The sequence below is a fragment of the Eleutherodactylus coqui genome, chromosome 8, assembly GCF_035609145.1.
Source record: "Eleutherodactylus coqui strain aEleCoq1 chromosome 8, aEleCoq1.hap1, whole genome shotgun sequence".
NCBI classification, from domain to species: domain Eukaryota; kingdom Metazoa; phylum Chordata; class Amphibia; order Anura; family Eleutherodactylidae; genus Eleutherodactylus; species Eleutherodactylus coqui.
Window position 1 is genome coordinate 95,076,546 of NC_089844.1, and position 26,174 is coordinate 95,102,719.

The following is a 26,174-nucleotide window of genomic DNA, read 5'->3' on the forward strand; positions in this document are numbered from 1 at the left end:
TTACAGGTCCAGATGGACTTGGATTTACAGTTGTCACTAGAGACTCTACTGTACATGGACCTGGTCCAATTTTTGTAAAGAACATTCTTCCCAAAGGAGCAGCTATAAAAGATGGACGACTCCAATCTGGAGACCGGATAATTGAGGTATGTGGCCTGTCTATTCTATTCTCATTTTCTGGAAAACTAGATGAATTCAAAGGCCAAGAACATTCATAATTTTCATTTAGATTTCACCATTCCAGCCTTCATGCGTAATTTATTTAACATGTGTGGTTTATACTGACTCATTGTAGGAGGAATTTCTCTGAACAGAACGAAATATCTTAGATAAAGCAAAATGAAGTTTGGGTTGCAAATGATAAAGTAAACTTGCTAGAACCTAAACCAATTAAAAGCTATTCTATTCCACGTATGTCATTAATCATACTTTTTTAGGACTCAAACTGCATCTCTTCTATCTCTCCATCTGTATCTATCTATCTCTTCTCTCCGTCTAGCTTTATTTTTTTTAACAATCCCCTCTTGCTAGAAGTATCCACCAGTAATAAGCAGATCACACTGATCCCCATGAAAAATCTGCATGGTATTCAGCTGGAAGTTTTCATTTCCCCTTCACTGTCAGCAGAGGTGAAATGCAGAATTAAACAGTATTAGAGGTGAGCGAGCATACTCACTAAGGCTAACTACTCGAGCGAGTAGTGCCTTATTGGAGTACCTGCCCGTTCGTTTCTAAAGATTCGGGTGCGGCAGGTGGCGGGGAACAGCGGGGGAGAGCGGGGAAGAACAGAGGGGAGATCTCTCTCTCCCTCTCCATCCCCCCCCCCCCTCCCCTCTGCTCACCGCCGCAACTCACCTCTCATCCGCGCTGGCAGACGAATCTTTAGAGACGAGCGGGCAGGTACTCGAATAAGGCACTACTCGCTCGAGTAGTTTGCCTTATCGAGTATGCTCGCTCATCTCTAAACAGTATCCATTGACATCAATGATGTATCTATGTAATGCGCACATATGCTTGCTTTTCCTAAAGGCCCACTTAGACACAACGATTATCGCTCAAAATTTGCTCAAAAGCCATCGTCTTAGCGATAATCGTTGTGTCTATCTTGCGCCCATCGTGTAGTTTTCGTTAACGATTCCCTCATCATTGTCTTTCAGTCTGCTTAAAATCCGCTGTTCGGCCGTTTACTTCTCATTTGGTTAAAATGCCATTCGTTTAGTTGTTTAGCGACTCAATGTAGCGTTTAATGCAAACACTACACAATAATAATACAACGACTGAAAAGCCCCGCCGCTACGTCAATTTTGCAACAGTTTTCATTAGGTTAAAATCGCCCGTCTTTAAAAGCAAAACCATCGCTCACTTTTATCGTTGTAACGAAAATTGGACGATAATCTATGGGTTTAATTTGGCTTTAAGAATGAGAAAGCTACTTTTGTTGCAGTTTACTGTTCTGACTAATTGTTGGAGATCCCAGTGAGGGAACTTTCTTCCTTTTACCAGAAAACATTAATAGGATATTTTAAAAATCTATAGAATAAATGAGAATCTGTGCAATGTTATGTATGTCCATCACAACTATGGAAAAGGTCTTTTAAACAAAAAAGTGCCTCAGGGCGGAGAATGGTGCAAAAAAAAGGATGTTACTCTTTCAAATTTCTTCTAGTCCAGCAGTGGTAATCTGGTCTCCTCTGTTCGGGTCTTCGCTGATACAGGAAGTGATGATGTAGCCTTCCCTGCTTACAATATCAATTTCAGCCTATCACGGGCCTTGATTGTTAAATGCTGTTGATGCACATATAACCACTGAGGCCTGAAATTGGCCGCATGTGTCATGTGAGCAATGAATATGATGATGTCATTCTTTTATCAACAGGGACTGAAGGGTTGGCAGCACTAGATCAGAAGTAATGTGAGAGGGTGAGAAATGGCTTTTTTGCACCATCTCCTACCCTAGGGCATTTATTTAAAAATGTTGTCAAAACCTCTTTAAAGAGAACTTGTCATCGGCTGCAAGCACAATAAACTAAGTTATGGTGCTCACAGGGCAGGTTCCCATGAGCCCAACAAAAGCCATAAAATCGTAGAGTTGGAAGGGACCTCAACGGGTCCTACTCTCTGCTCAATACAGGATTCATTAAATCATCCCAGACAGATGTCTGTCCAGCCTTTGTTTGAACACTTCCATTGAAGGAGAACTCACCACCTCATGTGGCAACCTGTTCCTCTTATTGACCACCCTCACTGTCAGAACGTTTTTTCTAATATCTAATTTGTGTCTCCTCCCTTTTCAGTTTCATCCCATTGCTTCTAGGGTTTTTTTGTGCAAATGAGAATAGGGCTGATCCCTCTGCAGTGTGACAGCCCTTCAGATATTTGTAGACAGCTATAAGGCTCCTCCTAGCCTTTCATTTGTGCAAGCTAAACATTCCCAGAACCTGTAATTGTACCTCATAGGACATGGTTTGCAGTCCATTCACCATCCTGGTAGCTCTTCCCTGAACTTGTTCCAGTTTGTCTATTTTTTTCTCTTAAATTGGGAAACCCAGAACTGGATACAATACTCCAAGTCTGACTAACATTTCAAGTCAGCGTGCAGACCATGCACTCAACGCACAGACCTTACCATCAGACTCAAACCTCCAGGCTGTGCACGCACAGTCCTATTGATCTCTATGAGAGTGCACACACACAGTCTGCAGCTTTGAATCCGCTGCGTGGTCCACTTACCTACCTTTAGGTCTGTTAGCTCAGGCATTAAGAAACGAGTAAGTATAAAAATACCTCCCTGGGGACCTACCCTATGAGCACCATAATGTATATTATGGTGCTCACAGTCGGTTAATGGCTCCCTTTAAGCATACGTTTTATCTTCATAATGCAGTTTTATCCAGGATACTTGACTCAACATTAAATAGTCCTTTTGGGTACAGACGTATTTATAGTATAATCAATTAAAACACTTTAGCCCACATTTATTAATCAGTTTACACCAGTTTTTGGTATAAGCTAAGCCTCAAAAAGTCACAAATCTTAAAAAGGTGAAATGCTAATGCTGCCTAGCAGGGGCGCGCCTAAAACGTTTAGACAGATTTATTAATACTTAAGTCAGAAAAGGACAAAAAGTTTGTTTCAAATCCATGCCTTCTCATATCAGACATAGATTTCATTTTCTGACTCTTGGAAAGTGCAAAGTGCTTCAGATAGATAGTCTACTGTTTTTTAGTCTAGGCATATGAATCTGGTCTCAATAATTTTTCCTCATTAGCTGTAAAAAATAAATAAATAAATGCATAGCCCATATTAAAAGCAAAACTACTGGTATATAAAATAAAAATCTGTAAACCGGCTGGGTATGGAGTAAAATAAAAAAAATAATAAAAATAGCACATACTGACCTTTGCTCAGCCTCCTGGGACACAGCTGACAGTCTGTAAATGGCCATGTAGACTGCCCAGCGGAAGTCATGTGATCGCTGCAGCATCACCGCCCTGACTCTTGGAATCAACGCTCACCTCCTTGTCACATTAGTGTGATTAGCTGCAGCGGTCAGCTGAGTTCTACTGGTATGCACTATTTTTTTTATTCTACATCGGGCTCAACTGAAGAACAGGTTCTTGTTTTTATAACAAAGCCCCTTTTAATATAATTGGCCGTTCTAGTCATGATTTAAGTATGTCATAGTAACAGGATTGAATACATTTAATTATTGATTAATCGTTTGTTGACATACATTTTCTGTCAAAATGTATCAACCGTGATGACCGAACACAATAAAGCAAAGTCCAAAGTGGGAAGAAGGGATAGATTGACAGAGATGGATAGATGGATCGATAAGGATGGTGATATAGCTGCATAAATCCAAGATACTGCTATAGAATGATTCAGATTGGACACTGCCTTCTTTGGGTGAACTCTGCACAGAGTTGGTAATGATTCTTTTATGTTTGAATGTTTTATATGTTTTAGTTCTGTTTTCCAATTTACAGCAATGTAACCTCTTCACTCTATGGTCCTTGTTCAGCATGCTGTGAAATGGCTTTGCCAGTGCTGGGGGAAAGGGTCAGCTACATTATAATGGCAAACAGGCTGTATTATTTTGTCGTAAAGCAACCGCTGGATTTCTGTCTTTTGTTCATGCAGTCAGAATATTACTGTCCTAGAGAATGCTTGTTATGACGGAGCTGCATTCTGCGGATGTGTCAGAAACGGATTATAAATAAGAACATGTAGAATAGCATCTCACAAAAAGAATATTCCAAGACTTTGTGAATAGTAAGGCATGCTTCAGCATGCATATCTATTTACATATCAAAGCGGTCGGCTGTTAGAAAACATGGCTGCTTCTTGCCAGCCTTTTGTCCATGAGCTGTGTCTGGTATTGCAGCCCCATTATGAAGTTGTGTTCTGGCTTCAGCTGCAGGCAAACAGCAGCTGATGAATTGTTTTCAGTCCAATGACACTGTTGGGAAAGCTGTAGGTCCATGAACACTCCAAGTGGTCCTAAGCAAGACCACCTTGGTAGCGACTCTACAACATGGCTATTAGATACTGCATTTTTTGTGGTTGCAGGACTGTAAAGTGGGGATACTTTGATAGACTTAGGACACACTTTTCTTGAAGGGGTTTTCTTTGACTGCAACTTTTGAACACATATCTTAGGATACTTTTACACGAGCCTACTATATGCCGAAAAAGCACTCAAACAAGCGTTTTTGACGGATAGTCGCTTTGCTTTAGCTCACTGAAATGAAGCGACTAATGAGCGACTTCACGCTCAGTGTAAACAGGCAGTCGCTCATATTTGAGTAACTGCCTGTTTGCAGTTACGTGGCTGGAAAAGATCCTCGGTGTGCTACACCTCTATTCACTGGACGACTGTTATTCTTGTGTGAAAGCAGAGGAGTTAGTTATTCCATGTGAAAGCACCTATAAGTGAGTACGGTCACAGTATAGGTGTTATCTAGCTTTGAAATAATGATAACCCTATTCACAGAATTCAATGGAAACAGTCCCTGCAATAACAGCCTGGGCTGCTGCAAGATGTATGGAGCTGCCTGCCTCCAGCACTGTACATAGGAACATTGGTGCAGTGAACAACTGATCTGCGGGGTCCTGAGTGTCCAGCAACAAACTATCGATGACCTATCTTAAGGGTAGGTCATCAGTAGTTCAAAGTTATGGGCCATATACATGGGACGATTATCGCTCAAATGATCGAATTTGAGCAATAATCATGCAGGGTAAATACAAAAAGAATTGCAAAAAGAGAACCCAGCGATGCAGCAGTGAAGTCTGTCAGTCTAAATGCTCTGCACGAGCGCTGATGACCTCAGCGGGGACGTCTGCGCTCGCGCAGTCATTTAGCCAACTGTTATCTAGTGTAAAAGGGCCACTAGACAACCCTTTTAAGTGATACAAACTTAATGATTGCAGTCTCTGATAAGGCACCGTGGTCAATGGTTGCTCTCAAACTGCAGAACTGAAATGAACACTTGTTTTTTTAAACAAGTTTTACTATCCTTCATAGAGCTCTGGTGGTCTCGCTGCACCCCAAGATGTGTGCTGACATTTGTCAGAACCTTCTTGCCATTATGGGTCCAGGGGAGGCTATCCTCTCACCACAGCATATCCCGCCAGATGTTGCTTGCAGGGTTGTACCAGCCACTTGTATAAGAATGCTCTGATGTCTGCAACTGCTCACCCACTTGATGATCAGCAACATGTTGCATGCACACTGTTTACAATAGCAATCAGATAGCAGTCCTATCAAACACAGTGCAAGTTCACTGTGCTTATACTGGGTTACTGTCTCTTTAAGAGTAACGGTTTAGGTTTGTATATGACAGTAACTCTGAATATTAAATGTTTAGTCTTTATCTTGTACCTATGCAAGTGGAGCTTGTACTCCAGATATATATGCACTTTTAAAGGACCTTAAGGGCAGGAGGGATCTCTCTCACTGTCTGACTCACCAGCCTCTTTGTATTATCCAGAGTGACTCCTCTGAGGCTCTGTGAAATTGCAGATGAATGTCTGGATGCGTGGCAGTGGACAGACGAAGGCAGCAAACTCAAGAACTTTACTGTACATATCATACATTATCATTAGAGATGAGCGAGTATACTCACTAAGGCACATTACTCGAGCGAGGGGAGATCTCTCTCTCCCCCCCCCCCCCCGCTCCACCCTGCTCCCTGCCGCAACTCACCTGTCACCGCCGCCGCCCCCCCCCGAATCTTTAGAGACGAGCGGGGAGATACTCGGCTAAGGCACTACTCGCTCGAGTAATGTGCTTAGTGAGTATACTCGCTCATCTCTAATTATCATACATTCTCTCCCTCTCCATAGAAGGACACTGATACTTTAAAACATTGCAAACATAGACCCAGCAATTGATATGCCTACTACCACTATGGTAAAACAGTCTCTATAATACTGCAGGGCCTAATGCTCAAAAGGATATAGTCTTATGATACCTAAGCTTGCTCGGCACTTGCTCACATGGAGCCCAGTTTAGCACTGCATGAGGCCTATTCCACACTATAGTTATACTAGTAATTATTAGGAATTTATAGTACCAGTGTTTCTGGTGGTGCAATGCGCCACACAGCTGCGCTACATGGTACATCCATTATGATCCCCACACATCACACACACAGCTCTACTACATGGTACATGCATGCTGATTTCCAGACATCACCAGCTCAGCAGACTCCGGGATACAGTGATCAGCCCCTGGTCATTTAAACCCTGACTCCACCCACACAGGTGATCACATGGCGGTTATGTCATCACAGGTCCTGGTGCCTGCTGTTGGCTTATTCAATATAAAGTACCTTCTACCAAACTGCACAATGGTTTCTTCCATAGCAGTGATGTCACTGCAGGTCCTTCAGCCCACTGGATCTCTGTGGTGGCAGTGAGGCACGCTGATCCACTGCTAATATGTGCTGCCACCTTCACCCGTGCAGCTGCTGCACAAGCCTTTACTCTCAACATTGGCTTCAATAATGTGCTTGGGCCCTTCATCACATGAACCACACTCTTTTATTTCACATGCTGTGGCTACCATTGCATCAGACATTTACTACTGGTTCCATGGTCACCCTATCCCCACTTATTGCTGGGCGCTTGGATACTGGAGCCCAGTTTAGCACTGCATGAGGCCTATTCCACACTATAGTTATACTAGTAATTATTAGGAATTTATAGTACCAGTGTTTCTGGTGGTGCAATGCGCCACACAGCTGCGCTACATGGTACATCCATTATGATCCCCACACATCACACACACAGCTCTACTACATGGTACATGCATGCTGATTTCCAGACATCACCAGCTCAGCAGACTCCGGGATACAGTGATCAGCCCCTGGTCATTTAAACCCTGACTCCACCCACACAGGTGATCACATGGCGGTTATGTCATCACAGGTCCTGGTGCCTGCTGTTGGCTTATTCAATATAAAGTACTTTCTACCAAACTGCACAATGGTTTCTTCCATAGCAGTGATGTCACTGCAGGTCCTTCGGCCCACTGGATCTCTGTGGTGGCAGTAGGTCGGTGTCTTCTGTCAGGACTTATAAGTTGTGTCTGAGATAAGAATGGCTTAGTTGTATTCTCATTTTGTTATTTTTGGCCTTCCCTTCCAAAAGCCCTAACTTTGTTCTTCTGTTGGTCAGGCTCTGTGTTTTATATATGTTGTAGGACCTGCAATGACGTCATCAGTGTCGGAGCATGAGAAGCACCCACACACAGAATACATACTTACGGTCAAGGGGTCATTAGTAGTTTGACTGGCAATCCTCATCATAAAGGAGTTGGATTGTCCACTTACATTAAAGGCTTTTCTCCCCAGGACTAGTCTACCTCTAGTATCCTGACAAAAGAAGCAACTGGACAGCATCAATAGGTGCACCAATTGATGCTGCCAAGTTGCTTCTTTTGTCTGGATTGCCTATAGGAATTGTGGTTTGGACTCCTTTTTGGCTGCTGCATCTCCGTAGTCCTGCCCAGGGTGGTTGTCTGATGGTGCTGCTGGTATAATCCTTTGGTTTTCTGTACTTCTAGTATTCTGTCGCTACCTCTTTTAGTTTACAGCCAGATATACCCTTCCTCAGGCTATTCCCAGCTGCTCTCCTGTAGCTCACCAATGTGTGTCTTGGTCGCTAGCTAGCCCTGGACCTCTCTCTGCTCACCTAACAGCATGTTTCCTTGTTTCACATAAATTTGCTGTGCAGACACTCGCCAGACGTGGACTACACTCTGGGTCGTTGTCGTGCTTTAAAGATGAAATTCCTCTTCATCTTCAATTTTTTAGCAGAGGCCTGATGGCCAAAAAGTACAACTTGGTCTCAGCAGATCATAACACATCCCCAACATACTTTTGGCAGACTTGATGTTGGTTTTGGCAAAACGTAGCCGGCCTTGGATGTCTTTCCCCACCCTACCCCACAGCCCAGACATATGAAGGATGTGGGGGATGGTTGTCACATGAGCTAAACAACCATTAGTTGTCAGAAATTCCTGCAGCTCCTTAATATTGCTATAAGTCATTTGTCAACCTCCTGGACCAATTTTCTTTTGGTCTTTTCAGCAAATTTTGAGGGACGTCAAGTTCTTGGTAATGTCACTGTTGTGCCAGATGTAATCCACTTCTTGATAACCATCTTTACTGTGTTCCATGGTATATGTAATATCTTGGAAATCTTTTTTTCCCCTTCTCCTGACTGATACCTTCCAACAATCCGATCCCTTTGATGTGCTGTAAGCTCTTTACGGCTTTTGCTGAAAAATACAACTAAGAAAAGGTCAGGAAAACCCTACCAAAACAGCTGGACTTTATATGGCATAAATTAGAATCACTGTAAATAATGGCAGCCATGGACGGACTACTATTTACTATGAGTTTAAATGTTATTTGGTTAATTCTGAAGACAACAATATCCCCAAATATAAGAGAGAGTTCACGCTTAGTCAACAAAATTATTTACATTTTTGCAATTTTCACTTTTCTGCTGAAATGATTTTAATTGGTTTTTCAATGTAATGGGTAATGGGTCACATTGAAGGTGGGAATAAATCTGAAATTATCCATCTTCAGATTTTGAAACCTGAGAAAAACCTGGCATTTTAACAGGAATGTGTAAACTTTGCATCCACTAAGATAGGCCTAATATCCCAGGGCGGATTTGATTTGCGGAAGATCGCTCTTCAAGCCGTCCATAGTGAAGCATGGGCATCCACACTTCAATTTATACATGCAGATTTGTTTTCCAGATTCCGCATGCGGAAAACAAATCGCAGTATGCTCCATTTTAGTGAGGATTCCGTGCGGATGGCTTTGATTGAAGTCAATGGAAGCCATCCGATCCACAGCCCGTCCGCAATTGACATTGACATGGCGGACAGGCCACGGATTCCGCGGGAAAGTAAGATTTTAATTTTAAAAAACTGTATTGCACATATTCGCTGGCGCACCAGCGAGCACTTCGCGCACATCTGCAGTACAGAAAAAAGACAGGCACAGGTACACAGGGTCGCCAGCCGCTGGCAGGGTCGGATTCCGCTGCGGGCTCCCACATGCGGAATCCAACCCTTCCGTGGACATGAAGCCATGTATGTATGCGTGTATGTGATATAATATTTTAAATACTTAGTCATTTTTAAGGGTGCAAGTGTGCCACATGTGAAGCACTGCTTTACAGGACCTCTTATGAATTCCATGCGTCCCAATAAGCATTCTGCAAGGATACCCTCCAACTAGTAACAACATTTCTGAACCTTATGGCTGTTTTTCCGATAATAATGAATGTGGAATTTTGAGTCCAAGCAAGACTTTAGTTATAGTGCATGGTGTAAAACTTGCCATTTTTGTAAAAGCATGTTTTTGGAGTGTAGAAGGAAATGAGAGAACCCGGAACAAACTTGTGAATAACAACATCCAAACTCCGTGCAGATGTTGACACTGTTTGGGGTGAAGGGGTTGATTATAACACACAGAACTTATTTTCTGGAGTTTTTATGTATAGACCAGAACATTTTTAGTAACAAAAGAATATAGTGGTCACCTTATTTTACTGACTTGCTCTCATAATGTGGTGTATTCACAGTGCTTGTTTTACAGCTATTATATGAATCACTGTTTGGGCTAGAATGTATTTTTCACATAAACATAATGCCATTCCCTACTACTAATGCTGAAGGGAAAAAAAATCCTAAGACTTCTTGAGCAATTTTGCAATTTACAAATACAACTCCAGTATGACTGTGTATTTACCTTAAAGGAAAAAAAATGGCGCAATATGATGTCAGTTTAATAATGATCGAACCTTATATCCTTATTTAGGTTAAAGGCCAGGCAATTACTGGCAAGACACAGGAGGAGCTGGTGGCCATGCTGAGGAGTACCAAACTCGGAGAGACCGTTGCTTTAGTGGTGGCCCGGCGAGAGGACGCTTTTCCACCCCGGGAAATGGTAATTTCAATAACACTTCATTCTTAGTGCTTTTTCCTCGTCAGATTGACTGGGTCTCAGAGAGACGGCAAACCATCGTCTGCTAGCTCAGCGTACACTATATCAAAATCAACAATGATTTACTATCAGTCCATGAAATTTGATTTTCAACCCCCGGTGACATCATAAGCTATGGGATGTGATGTTGTCATGGGTATCACACAGCTCCTGATTTATGGAGAAGTCCATGAATATATCCAACTCTAGAGAAAATGTATAGATGATTTAAAACCACCATGACAAGTCGTAAAATGTAACCCTGCAGGATTTAAAAGGCACACAGAGGTAAAGTGGCACGCTGATCTGATCCCAGCATGATAAATGCATGGTTACGCTTGCCGGCTCGTATTGTATTACTCATATGGTTTCAGTAAACACTTTGTGTAATTCCTAATAAGACCTGAGATATTCTGTAATTATAACAAATTTTTCACTGGTGATTGATTTTACAGACCTCAGGGTTCCTTTGCTAGAGCTCGTCAGCTGTGTTATACAGGGGCGCAAATACACTTACAGCAGCATGTGAGAGCAGTGACAGGACTGCAGAAATAGTATCTCTTTGCATTCATATTGTCCAAAGGTTATTAAAAACTAGATCCTTTTTTTGTCACAGCATAGTTACACTGACTGAAAGGAGTTTTCTGATGTAATGTGAATGGAGCAGGTGGTGGTAACGGGATGGTGCAGAGGTGACAGATGGAGGCGGAGGCATTTTTTTTTTTGCAAAAATACTAACTTTACTGAATGAAGGTGAAGGTTAACTTTTCACTCCATTGGAGGGTATTTCGTACTTGAAGATTACATATTTGTAACTGGAAGTCACACATAACATTTATCCACATGGGGAATACCTTAGCGATACAAGGCACTTCGTCTCTCTCATATTTAAACATCCTCCTCATAGTACTGCAGACTCATTGTTCTTCTCCATAGTCCACGGCCTAGCAACCTTGTGGACTCACGCATGTGGCAGAGTACATCACCAATTTCAGTCCCTCATCGATGGACTCAATGCAACGCAGTACACTCTCCTCTCATGTAAACTCAGATTAGCCCAGAGCAATGTTAGAAGTGATCTGTCCAAAGACTGTTAGAAGTGACCTGTCCCCCATTACAATATGCTTACAGTATACACATCCCGTTGCTCAAAAAACTGTATTACACACAGCGTCACTCAGTAAACTCCAGCGTTACATTGCAATCCCTACTTAATGGAAGTCCCTTGGGAAGATACTCCCTCATTTGCATACGTCGATTCGTCATATTCCCTAGTGTGCGCACATTAACGTTGTGTTGGACTTACTTGTCATGCAGTTCTGTCAGCATCTCGAGTCCATCGTATCATCCGCTTCTTCAGGAACTGAGTCTCCGGGAGGAACAGAGACTACCTTTCCTTCTACGTGGCTTGCTGTCATTTTTAGCCCTAGTCTGTCTGGCCTTTTTTACCGTCTCATTTGGCCCAGGGCGTTAGGGCCCTTCTGGTATCACTTTTGTGGTACTCCCCCAGCCTAGGGAACAGCACTGCTCTGGTGGGCAATGAGTTCTGCCACTTTAATGGCAGGCCTCTGCTGCTGGCTTCTTCTGCGGACTCAGTGCTTGGCTCACTATCTCTGTGTTGCTGAGTCACCGTTATCTTTGTGACACAGCTGTAATTCCTTTTAACTTTCATTGTAGGGTGCAAAGAGGAGTCCAGACGTTCGGGATGGGGAGTGGGCTGAGGCGGGGTCTAACCCCATTTAGTTCCTACCATGGGGAGTTCTTCTGGTAATGACAGGCTTTTAGCATCACCACCCACATCAGAATGGAGGCGGGCTTCTTCCGAGCAGACTAGAAGAGTCATCTCCAAAACAGCGCCTTCTGTACCTCTTATATAGCGCTGTCAGTTTTCCCCTGCCTCACAGTCAGGGCAGAAAGGACCTTTCTTCTGGTGCTTGCGTGTACCTCATGGCCTCCTAGGCTTGGCTGACACTCAAACTGCCCATATGCCCCCTTACTGGCTGAGTCCTGAGCTGGAGGGGGTGGGACTTGATGCCACAGTCATCAACTGCTACTGACAGCGGCTGCATTCCGCTTCTCTGTCTGCAGTAATGCATGCAGTGCTTTCCCCTTGCATGAATATAGCCTATTCAATATAATGAAACAACCAGGAAAAATCTAGCTCAATAATTCATCTACGGGACGCACCAGGGTGCAGAGCCACACCATGGAAAGCAGAGCAAGCAGTCCAGAGCCCTCATAGTGGATTACAATTCATGGCTTTATTTGCATCAAAGAGAAGGATCCATATTGACATTACAAGTAGGTAGGTAGCTCACGGATTTTGGACCTGGTCTGGATCTTTAGTCCTAGCACGATTTAAATAAAAAGTGGAATTATTTAAAATAACAGTTGGCCAATCAACATTGTGCTAAGGGTGTGTTCACGGGCAATATAAAGTCATTGAAATACTGACCAATTTACCTGCAATTTTACAGGAATTTTCATGCATGTGCAATGCATTTTTGCCTTAAAAGCACATAATTTGCATCCGATTTATATGTGTGTGAAAAAATCACATGTGTTTCCATTAGTAAAATGCTTTAAAAATGCATTGCACACACATGGAAATCACATATCATGAGACTGTGTGTCTTTTCACACTCCTATAGAAAATAATGGGCAACTTCTGAAGAAGAGCACTGAAATAGGACATACAGCGATGCTTCAAACTTTTTCAAACTTCAACTATTAGTCAAAGAGAAAAAATCACTTGAGGGAATTAACCCATTCAAATAAATGGGTCCATTCCCCATGTACACTTACTGCTATATGTCTATGGAGTTTATTAGTTTGTGGTGCTGTATGGTGGTCCTGTGTGGATGTGACAGGTTCCCTTGAAACAGTTCCACATGTCTTCTTGTTAAACATGTCCGCTACTTAACTGGCCTGTCAGTATGACTCCTTGTCTTTGATGTTAATAAAGATGTAAAGTTTGATCCATGGTGCGGACACTGGACTGTTCTGTGTTCATATAATGAAGTTAGGCAACTTTTCAATGTACTTTTATTTCAGTTCTTCACCATTTTAACCACTCTCACTATGCTGGGACTAGTCTGTGTCATGGCTAGAATTAGAATGCTGCCGTAATGTTAGGTGATTTCTTATCCATCTTCTCGAAACTGTGTGTGTATAATATATATAAAGCCATTATCCATCATTCTTAGATACATATATTTATATATACTGTATATGTTCACAGTTTTATAAATGCCAACAAATGTTGGGAAAGCGGATGTAAGTGTTCTTCCCAAGGACTGTTCTCCCCAGACTGTAAGTGATAGAGGTAAAACATCCCACACCCTGCAGACAGGTGCTGTATGCCTGTAATTGGGCTTGTGGACCGGATAGGTATGTTGTAACTCTTTGCCTGGTTGCCCAGCTTAGAAGAAACACTGCTCACAATCTACCTTCACCATATTACTGCATTGTCACGTGAGGTTTTACTGTGTAAGTGTTAGATATTTTAATAGTCCTAGACTCCCATGGGGTAGCTAGCTGACCTGTAGAAGAGAGGCCCGCCTACGTTTTTCCATAGACTTGCTCCCATTTTTGGCAAGACCTATTCAGATGTCACATTGATATGAGAATATATCCCAGTGAATACACAATAAACTAAATCTGTTCTTGCAGCAAATCTTTTGTTAACAAACTGGTTTGTTAGTATCCGGTAAATGCCCCATCCTTCTATTTGTCATTGACTGAACTCTTAAATTTCCTGCCTTCACTGAGGTTTACATTAGTAGTTAATATCTGCCTGCGTGTAACTTATCGCCATTTCTACTGGTATTTAATAGTCTGCCATACGAGATGTATCAGTTCCATTATAGACTGAGAATGTGGTGTCCTGCCTTATCTTGATTGATGTAGGTGTGTGTATTTGACCCGCTGTTGAGGAGCATGCGGGATGAAGGTCTACTCAAAAGCTTCCTTTTCCTGTCTGTGAGAAGGAATTGGCCGGACAATGTCATCTGCACATCTCTCATAAAATGGCCATTCTATTGCTTTTAGCCTAAGCCCCATTTTCCTTGTAGCACATGTCCAGGTTTTCCTGTTTCCTTGTTGTTTTTACTCTCTCCTGCATATATATACAAGTGTGGGAATACAAGGATGACACACAGGAAGCTCTGAGGAAAGTCTCATGTGTGGCTTGTGACCCTGCATATTTTAGAGAGTTGTTCTCCCTATGTAGAATGCTGCTAAATCTCAATCATCCCGAATGATTATAGTTACATTTTTATTATTTTCTATGGCAATAACATATACGAAATGTACATACAGTATAATAGTTGGTACCCATTGTTTGCGGCTGGCACTTTGTGTGCAGTTCAGAGCTTCTCCATACCTTCTTCATCCAGACAGCCCTAAGTTTGTACCTTGACTCAAAGATTCACTGGAATGGCCATTCTATATCATTACTGATTTTTATATAAACACCTTGGAGGTTTTGAAAACAAATGCCTGTAGTGCTCATTATTTCCTATATAGAATGCATGCGTATGGATATAATGCACTAACAGTAAAAACACATACAAGCTAAGGACAATTTTAAAGGAACTCGGTCTATTTAAATATGTTTTTCAGCTAATACCCACAAAAATAAGGGTTGACCTTACCCTGTTTGGAGCTGAACCTTTGAATCAATTCCCCATATGTAATTTTAAGGGCTTCTGACATGAAAAACAAATTTACTCCCCTTGCCTGGCCAGGACCGATCACCAGGCATGTCCCCTCCATCTGGCGTCTTCATCAGTGGCTTGTAGAAGCAGAGCAGGAGCGGTCAAAATGATTGCTTCCTGCTCTGCTCCGTCTGTCAGCCACTTCCGAGGTGAACGGACGGGCCGCCCACAGCAAGCACGTCACGTCCGTCCTGGCTGAACGCCAAGATTCTGCGCGTGCGCAGTGGAGACGCGGCCTGTCCTTACTCCTGTCAGAGGGCACCTTTCCACTGCGCATGTGTGCAATCCCGGAGCGGCGCGGCTCATCTGAGGAAGAAGAGAGGCTGCTGGGAGATGACCCCCTGATGACAACAACAGAAGAACACAAGGTAAGTATTATGTTTTTATGCTTTAACAGCTAAAAATCGTGGGTTCTCTGTGTCCATTAGGCAGACCAGGGAACAATGGCTGTTAAAGCATGAAAACATTATTCGTGTCAGAACCCCTTTAACTTTCTGTAGCAGTGATAATAAGACCAACACTGGGTCATGTGACAGTTGCAGCCAATCACCAGCTCACTTTAGCCAGTGATTAGCTGCTGCTGTCACATGTTCCTGTGACGGTACATCCAGCAGCAGGCAACCGGACACTGGAGAGGAGTAGCTGGGGAACAAGTGAATGGAGTATGGCTTCTTTTAGGTTTGTGCAACCTGGAGAGCAGCTTTGCAAGAAATATTTGTGCCCAGATAACACCTTTAAATGTCTAAACTTGCATTAGCAAATGTGTTATATTTGAAAATCAGTGTGACGTATGCATTGACTGCTGGTAGCAGTTCATAGTACCCTGTTGCGCTGCAAATGGGATATGGACTGCCATAGAAAATGTCAATGTCTGGCTAGTTCCAGGATTTTCAAGATCTTACAACCTGTCAGCATGACGCTAAGAACAATAAAGAGATGAAAGACACTGATTACAGAAGAGTCATTTAAAGTTATTTTTTTCCTTTCTCCTTGCTTTCCAGAAGTCATGCTTATTTTATGCAGAATTGCTTTTTTACCATATCTGTAATCTAAATATTTGGCAATATTAGGTTAGTTCATGTTTCTTCAGTCAAATAATTGCCAAATAAAGGCCAAAAGAGGTGTCATCTGATATCCTAGTTTTCTTACACATTGTATATTTGCTTATGAAAGGCACATGATCCCAGTGATACAAATGGTGTATACTATGTCTGTAGTAGTTACATTATGACAATGATGGTAATAATTACAATTACAGCAACAAGTGCGTTCAAGCTCAAATTGAAATGTACCTGTCTAACTTCTGGCATAAAACAGTAGTACATGTGAATACATTAGACATCTGTCACGACACGTCACAACTGTTCATTTTAATCAGCTGGGATTGCAGTTCGATGCTGCACACCCCACACCTCTGCTCTTCTTCACTCCCAGTCTTCCCGTATGGCTCACAAATCCAGTTCTCCACCAATCAGCCTGCTATATTAGGTATCTTCCCCTCATTGAGGATGCCTAAGCAATTTGATCTCATTAGCCATTTGTGGCAAAGCCCCCATATGTCTATATTCTAGTTCTGACCGTTGCCTGACTCTGATTATTCTGAGTGCTGTGCTCCCTGGCCTTGGCTCTGTATTCTGGATTGTATTGCTTGCTGCTTTCCCTTAGACCTCATTATTGCACCTGTGCTGCCAGCCCTGACCATAGCCTATATTACTGCAAGACTCCTGTTCACACCTACAGGTACTGCAGCCTAGTGCAGCGTCAGCAGCCACGCTGCAAGGACTATCTGGACAAGTAAGGGCTTGAGGACTCTGCAGAAACGACTGCTGCATTCCTCTTGGAGGGGTGATAAGTGAACACCCGGTTGTTTCCTCCCCAGTTACCTCAGTCCAACTGGTGTGTAGCGAGGTGGATTCACATCCATCTGCCTGACAAAATCCGCTTTCTTGACATGTTAGTTTTAGTAAGTACTTATATCATGAAATAACAATTCTGTAGCATCTTCACTTATGGTTCTGTATTTTGTTGTTCCTTTTTTTAATTCTTTCTGTAAATTTATGATTAGCCACTTTCCATCCAGTGACTTACAAGTACATTATGGAAGAGAAGGAGTTCCCGTGAAATGCCGTATGTGTTTGGTATATGGATGCTGCAGGCTCAAGAGCTAATGCAGTACAGAAGTATTGCGGTGTATTATCTGAGTGATTATAAGATCACAGGTTCAAGTCCCTTTAAAAGACACAGAGAAAGGTAAACAAAATTAAAAATCGTAACAAAAAAAAAAAATCACAAAAAAAATCTTTTTTGGCACAAAAAAACACACTTGGTATTGCTGCATCTTCAGCATCCCACAAAATAAATTGAAAACACTTTTTATCCTGCACGACAAATGCTATAAATGAAAAGTTAAAAACAAAAACTGAGATAAAAAGGCTTTTCTTTGCTCATTTCGCCTCCCAGAAAACTCAATTAAAGGGATGAAAACAGTCATACATACCCCAAACTTGGGCCATTGAAACGTATAGCTCATTACACGATAAATAAGCCCTTACACAGCTCCGTCCTTGGGAAAATACAAAAGTTATGGGTCTCTAAATGCAGTGAAGTACAGAAAAGAATTCCATGAAAAGGATGTTTATTGTTGAAAAACAAATATAATATTTTGGTATTGTCCTAATCCTATCAACCTGCAGAAGAAAGTAATATCAGGTATACTGCATAGTGAAATCGATATTAGCCTTGCCCCCCTCCCTTGTGGGCAGGCCTAATATGCTGTGTCAAAGCAAGGTGTATAGGAGGCCAGGCAATTTACCAGTGTACTGGATGCTGATGAGCCAAAAGACAGCATGGAGCGGATTGGCTCATACTTGGCCATTCAACCGTATGGTTGATTCCTGAACTGTCTCCTTGCTCATCAGCATCTTATAGAGAACATCTCTGCAAACAAGAAGTATTTGTGGCTAAAGAGTGTAGAAGGAGGTACGAGGGGGCTGTGGTGACTGAGGGGGTAGATGGCAGTATGTGGGCAGTGTGTTGGGGGAGAATAGTGTATAGAGGCTGTGTTTACAGAAACAGTATCTGTAGGCTGCTGTGACTGGGGGGCAATAAATGGGAGCTATGATAGCCTGGGGGAGCAGTGGTCATCTTTCTGCTAAAGTAAAACCAAATTCTTTGCACCAATGAACACAATGTAAGTTTACATACTTACAAATATGACCACATTAGCAGTAGGCAAATTCAGTTGTTCATTTAGATGAATGTTTCCCAAACTCCAATCCTCATGATCCTCCAACAGGTCAGGCTTTCAGGATTTCCTCAGTATTGCACAGGTGATGTTATTGTCAGGGTCTCAGACATTGCCACAGGTGTTCTCTCTAGAAGATAACCTGCTGGGGGGCCGTGAGGAATGGAGTTTGGGAAACACTGATTTGGATATATCACAAGTCCTGTAAAGAAAAGGAGGAACATCGGCTCATAGCAATTCCTTGCTCTTATTTTTCAGAACAAAAGCTTCAACCTCATCTGCTGCACTTTTTCCTTGCCACTGATTTTGACTTTATAATGTTTCTGTTGTCTGATGAAACATAGGCCTCTGATAGGCATACAATACCTCACCTTAAAGGGGTTTTCTAGGCAATATACTATTGATGACCTATCATCAATAGTTAATTGAGTAGGATCCATCGCTCTGGACCGCAGCCAATCAACTGATTGGGTGCCCCCTGTCAGCGCCACAATACATGGGTCAGAGTATAAACTGCTGCTGTGTATAAACAACCCTGTGTAGTGGCGGTTAAAATAAACTCAATGGTAGCTGCAAAGTGTCGGCCACTACAGAGGCGTAAGAACAGCAGCTTCTGCTCTAACCTTTTGTTTATTGCGGTGCTGACAGCGGGTGCCTGATCAGCTGATCGGCAGGGGTCCAGAGCCGTGGGTCCCAGTAGATCAACTACTGATTATCTATCTTGACGATAGGTCATCAATAGTATTTTGCACGGAAAACCCCTTTAATCCTAGAACTACCAAAAATGAGACCCGCCCATTGATGTTGATTCAACTTGATCTAAAAGAAAAAAAAAACTATTGTGGCAAATGTATGTATCTTGAAAACCTTTCCTGTTGTGAACTTTGAAAGTATTAGAATATATCAGTTGGCTGTATATATAATGATATTCTTATCGAGCACATGGATCTGCGGATTTGTTGATGGGGTATTTCAAGTTTAATCAATTGCTGTTAAAGCTTTTGTTGTCATAGCTTAATAATTGTAATTACTTGCTCATTTTTAACACAAATTGCTGTCTGACAATTTCACACAGTAACATGTTAATGATTATATAAGAACTAATTAGCTAGAGTTAATTATTCACTTTGGGGAAGCGGTTTCCTAAAATGTATGGCGTACATGTCACTCTTATTCATACAAATGTAATACATGGACCTGCTGGGTCTGCCAGAACAAAAGATGCTCTTACAGAGCTGTTTGACTGTTTTAGTTCATAGAGGAGGATTCTGAGTAGGGGACTCCCACTATGCTATCATTTAGGTCTCTTTAGGACACAACCCCTTTAAAGTGCAGGTTCCTCGACATTTTAGTAAGCAGCTGGAATACTCAGAGAGGCTATCAAAATTGGGATTATTCACCCTGGAAAAAAGACGGCTAAGGGGTGACCAAATAACTATGTATAAATACATGAGGGGACAATACAGGGATCTGTTTATACCCAGGACTGTGACGATAATAAGTGGGCATCCTCTACGGTTAGAGGAAAGAAGATTTCATCACCAACATAGGAGGGGGTTCTTAAGTATAAGAGCATTGAGACTGTGAAACTCTCTGCCTGAGGACGTGGTGATGGCAAAATCGCTGGGGAGGAGTTTAAAAGGGGACTAGATGCCTTTCTTAGAGTGCTGCGATATTACAGTATCTAGACAATAAATAACCAGTGGGGTTGGTGAACTGGGTCTTGGAGTCAGGTTGGAACTTTCAAACATTGATCCAGGGATTATTCCGTCATTATAGAATCGGGAAGGAATTTTTTCCCCCAAATGGGCTAATTAACCTCTTTCTCAATGAGCGTTTTTTGCCTTCCTCTGGATGAACAAGGGGGGGACGACACACACAACTAGATGGACATTGTCTCCCTTCAGCCTAACATACTATGATCCTGTGCTGCAGCCTTTTCACTGTACACTGGACATAGCACCATATATTTTGTATTGGTGGTGCCTTGTATTGCAGCTCAATCCTAAGCCATGCCATTTGGCAAATAGATGTGATGCCATGGGCTGAGGAAGAGGCTGTAGTTCTCGACTGAGTACCATGGCCCCTTCAAACGGCTGATCTGCAGGAATGCGAAGAGTTGGACCCCCACCAATCTGATATTGATTACCCATTCCAGCGAGAGGTTATCAGTATTTTAGTCCTGTTAAACCCCTTTAACACCTTCAGTGGAACTCGGAACACAGGCCATCATGTAAAGCACATTAATTTGCCTTACTATCTGCCATTAATTGATGTTCTTTCACCAAAGAGTCCAATTGCAGTCTTTTGATGATTTGGTTCGTCATGCTTGATTGTTCAGCTGACGTTTATGATAGACACAGCTGATGCCAGGTGATCAGCGTTTTTCATAAAGCATGCCTGATACATGTGTAAAATGCTAAATTATTAGGCACAGCATTGATAAATAAGTGTCCCTATTGGCTTCGTTTGCTGTTATACAGTCCATGTTCTGTAGACAATCAGTTTACCATATATTTTTTTGTTAATGGGAACAAGCCGGACATGTGAAAAACTTCTGAAGGTCAGGCATCATCGAGGGTTTTCAGAAGTGATATACCTTCCGTTAGCAGTACTATATCTAAGTAATGTGCAATTACAGAATAGTGTGCCCACACAGAAAGACATAGCACAATGTGAAATTGGTATTGCAGAGGGCAACACGAATGATTGAAGGTTTAAAATATGATGGGAGATTAGCCAGTCCTGACATCTATAGTTTGGAAGAGGAGGTGGAAAAAGATGACCTCCCAAAGATACCCACTGTACTGCTGAAGAAAGCCTCATATTGATTTGTGCGAGCAGTTTGAAATAATAACTAACTTGAAAACAAGAGGTCATGTTCTGGAGTAGGGCAGGAGAATATATTATATAACCAGTTTTGACAGCATTCTGTTGTGGAACGAAACGTTGAGCTATGTAAAATTGCCAAAAGCTGGGACAGCTTCATCTGTCATTAGGAGGAGGAAAAGGACACGCATTTAATGAGGAGGAAGCTGGAGAACAGGGAACATATAGACCTATTGGAAAAGCAAGACAGACAGCAGCACTTGATGCTCTTGTAAAAAGCTGTTTCTGTTTGGCAACAAAATCATTTTATGATTTCTTTCACAATAAAACATAAACATGTATATATACTGTATGTGTGTATATGTATTCTAGTGTATATGTATATATACTGTGTATGTATATATAGTGTGTGTGTGTGTGTGTGTATATATAATAATCTTTTGTGTCATTGATAATTTAATTAGCAATACAAAATTTGCTAGTTTGCATGTGACCCTGGTTGTATGGTGTGTTTCACTGTGTTCGCCCCTGGGGGTTCTGTCTGGAACAAATGCTAGAAACGAGCATAATCCTGATTAAACTGAGACCTTGTTGGTTTCCGTTTGAGCATTGGAAGTCTATGGTTCTATCCAAATTACGTTTTCAGGGATTTAGATGGAACCCTGGGAAGCAGACTAAGACGCTGTGTGATCGCAGCCTTATTAATGCACACAAGTGAGTTGGAATACTTATTTTTTTTTTTTTTTTTTTAAAGACGTTACGGTAATCCTGTATCGTATAACTTTTTATTATAACATATGAAAGGGTACCCTGCATGCTGAAAATGCAGTCCAGTCTGCAGGCAGCATGTTATACAGCATGATTGGTTGAGCAGATTGATATGTGTGTTGAAAAAAAATCAATATAACTTTTATTTTATTTAATTCTGTCACTGCTTGTTCTGGGCTTAGAGGTCCAGTGGGCGGTCCTATCAGTGACTGACAGCCTTCTGTGTATGAGTGTGTATACAGCGATGCCTGCCAATCACTGATAGGACCGCCCACTGGACCTCTAAGCCCAGAACTAGCAGGGATTTAAATAAATAAAATGTAAGCTTTATTGAATCTTCTCCCACAAACATTTATAGCAATCTGTTCATCTCATCCTGCTGTATAAACTGGACTGCGTTTTCAAGTGACAGGTTCCCTTTAAGCTTTATTTACATAGCAGTTTGTATTTCAATTTCTCAGTATTTCTCTTAGGAAAGTTAAAAAAAAAACATTCCTGATTTATATACGAAGGCGAGAAACCTGACCTTCTCCTGTTTACACCCATGGTTTTTTACAGTGTATCAGTGGGAAAATGTAGCATACATTAACTTGATAACTAGAGATGAGCGAACGTACTCGTTTCGAGTAATTACTCGATCGAGCACCGCAATTTTTGAGTACTTCACTACTCGGGTGAAAAGATTCGGGGAGCGCCAGGGGGCGGAGGGAGGTGTGGCGGAGCGGGGGGGTAGCAGCGGGGAACAGGGGGGAGCCCTCTCTCCCCCCACTCCCCGCTGCAACCCCCCACTCACCCACGGCACCCCCCCGAATCTTTTCGCCCGAGTACGGAAGTACTCGAAAATCGCGGCGCTCGGGCAGTAAAGGGGCGTGGCCGAGTAGGTTCGCTCATCTCTATTGATAACGCATTAAATGCACAGTCGGAGCTAAACTTTAACTTGACTATTTTCAATGACTGTAAAATTGTGCTCAGTGTCACTTTGCTGAAACTATGTATTTAACACCATTTTAAATTCAAGTTACATCTCTAAGTAAAGGTGAAATTGCAATAAGTAGCAAGACATCACTGAAGTTAAAGATATTTGTGCAAGTCTCCTAAATAAGTCTAATCCAGAGCCTACAAATTGATCCAAATCACCAAAAGAAAGCCAAGGAGACATCACTTCCACATAAACTGACCTCCTTATTCACCCACTGCAACTTTTACGTTCTCTTGAATCTCTTAAAGGGGTTGTCCCGCGCCGAAACGGGTTGTTTTTTTTCAAACCCCCCCCCCCCCCCCCGTTTGGCGCGAGACAACCCCGATGCAGGGGTTAAAAAAGAACACCGGAGAGTGCTTACCTGAATCCCCGCGCTCCGGTGACTTCTTACTTACCTGCTGAAGATGGCCGCCGGGATCTTCACCCTCGGTGGACCGCAGGGCTTCTGTGCGGTCCATTGCCGATTCCAGCCTCCTGATTGGCTGGAATCGGCACGTGACGGGGCGGAGCTACACGGAGCCCCATTGAGGAAAGAAGAAGACCCGGACTGCGCAAGCGCGGCTAATTTGGCCATTAGACGGCGAAAATTAGTCGGCTCCATGGAAACGAGGACGCTAGCAACGGAGCAGGTAAGTGAAAAACTTCTTATAACTTCTGTATGGCTCATAATTAATGCACAATGTACATTACAAAGTGCATTAATATGGCCATACAGAAGTGTATAGACCCACTTGCTGCCGCGGGACAACCCCTTTAAGCAATTGCATAGCGTCCAGGTCAGTGATAGTTACGCTGCTGTGTTTACTTTACAAAAGATTTCCTATACCTAAAACATTGCCTGGTAGGTCAACCCACAACACTTTGGACAATCTCTTTTCAAGTGAAAGGTCCAATGATCACAGTGAGTGCTCCTGCTGGGTGACAGGGATCTGATGTAATCTCCTTGTGAAGTGTTGTCCTGCTGGAGGAGGAATTAAAGAGCCTGTCACCCATCTACAAGGATATAGAAATAGGAGAGCAGAAAAGGCACATCATGTGAAGACTCAGGACAAGACTGATAGCTGATTTAACTTGCCCACCTGATTGCAAGGCTAGTTAAAAAGTCTGATATTGACTTGCAGGAATGCTGCCTTCCAATAGGTGGCACTGTAGAGATATCATTCCAGCTCTTCATTTGCATAATTCCCAGAGGTGCATTGATGGCCTTATAAGTCTCCTAACACCTTGTAGGTGCTCTTCCTAAGGAGAAACAATACTCTTCCTGACCCATGTCTATAGGCCTTTCACTAGTCAAGCCAAAAACCTGCTGCTCACTGATGAGGGGCAATTACCCAGAAACAGCTGTCTATGCATGGTTATTCTGGCTTTGGCTCACAATTTCCAGTCATTGTTACTAGGCTTGTTAAAAAGTCTGACATTGACTTACAGATATGCTGACTTTCAATAGATGGCACTGTAGAGATATTGTTCCATCTTCCCATTTGCTCACCTGATTCATGGGCATGACATGTAATGTCACAATCCAATAACACAATCTTCAACTCCCGCGACCTGAGTCGCCTTGTACCTCCTAGCCTTAAAAGCAGTATTGCCAGATATCTGAAAACTCAGTAAAAATGCGCTTTTCCTTAAGTACATCACTCTACCAGTAAAGAGGAAGGATGCTGCTGCTGACTGATTCTGGTTGCAACAGGGTCAACAGTAATTAGCCCTATGTTAAATCTTAAGTAAGGTACTAGAAATTGTTTGACCTCGTTATTTAAACAGTCCTCTTTTTGTCCTCTAATGAAGAAAGGAAATGATGATGAGATTACCTTTTCCAATGAGGATGAAGATCAGTAAAGCAATATTATGACCAACCGCAGACAGTACTAAACTATTATCTGATTAGTCATTTATCTTAATTCTGCTAGCATTTCCTGCCAGCTGTTGTCATGTAACAGCGGGAGAGGGAACTGTGCTGAACTCAGGAGACAACCTTGATTTGCTTAATTACCGGCAACCATTGAGAGTGTCCTCTAATTAGAATATCATGCAAGGTGCATTTCAGTATGATCGAAGCCAGTCCATCTGCCACTGCATGTTTAACTTGCGTGCATGTTCCAATCATTACATATTTAAGGGGTTAAAGAAGTGTAATTGCATCTCTGTGTGAATTGCCTACAAATATGTATCCTACAGCGTCTACTTATTTTGAAACTGTGGAAACAGACTTGCTTTGCAACGTTTTGAGATTAACACAATGCAGATTAGTGTAAACTTCTAGCCTTAGGCCGCCTACACACAAACTAATTTTTGCTGCGATATCCATGGCGAGCGCCCGCACTGCGGATGTGCAGCAAGTACCATAAAACACTTTTTCCTGCCCACTCGCGGAAACCAATAGCAGTTTCCGCGAGCGGAGGAACAATTGCAGCATGCTTCATTTTTGTACATTGTCCGCACGGCCGGCTTCCATTAAGGTCAATGGCAACAATTAACATTGCGGACAGGTTGCGGATCTGCATCATTGCCTAGCGAAGGAGCAGGAAAATTAAAAATGGGGGAAAAAAAATCTGTACTGTGCATGGCTGACAGCGGCTCATCGCGACCATCCGCAGTACAGACGAGGAGGGGGAAAAGGCAAGTACATGAGGTCACAGGCTGCAGCCAGGGTCGGATTCGGCTGCGGGCTCCCGCACCCGGAATCCGGCTCTGCTGTGTGTAGGTGAACTAAGACTAGTTGCGGCCAAAAGCTATGTAACAGTTTGTAAATATTTTAATTAACTGTAAGTCAGTCTACACACTTGCAGAATTTTCGCAGTGGATTTTTCTGTGGATCTGCATCAAACCCCATGTGTGGCACGCAGATTTTTGCATGAATTTTGATGCGTATTTCACCCCCTCATATGAAGAAATTAAAATTGACATGCTATGAATTTATAATTCGCAGTGCAGGTCAATTTATTCAGCTGATTTGTTTCCCACAGTATGGGAATGACATTTCTTGTATCTAATCCACAGCGTCTGTACTGAAAAATGCTGTGGATTTTCCCCAGCTAATTTTACCGCAGAAAATTGACAGCGTTTCTGCTATGTGTGACTGATTAGTATTTTGGGAGGATTCTCCACAGCAAACC

General features: G+C 42.4%; 1 protein-coding gene across 5 annotated transcripts in view; it reads left to right on the forward strand.

Annotated features, from left to right (window-relative positions):
* PARD3B (par-3 family cell polarity regulator beta) overlaps nt 1–26,174 on the forward strand; it is a 1,131,600-nt gene that overhangs the window by 324,418 nt on the left and 781,008 nt on the right. For all 5 annotated transcript variants that reach the window (XM_066576076.1, XM_066576075.1, XM_066576074.1 and 2 more), the window contains exons 9-10: nt 7–146; nt 10,353–10,481. In XM_066576076.1, coding sequence (XP_066432173.1) covers nt 7–146; nt 10,353–10,481 — 269 coding nt within the window. The remainder of the gene's footprint in view (nt 1–6; nt 147–10,352; nt 10,482–26,174) is intronic.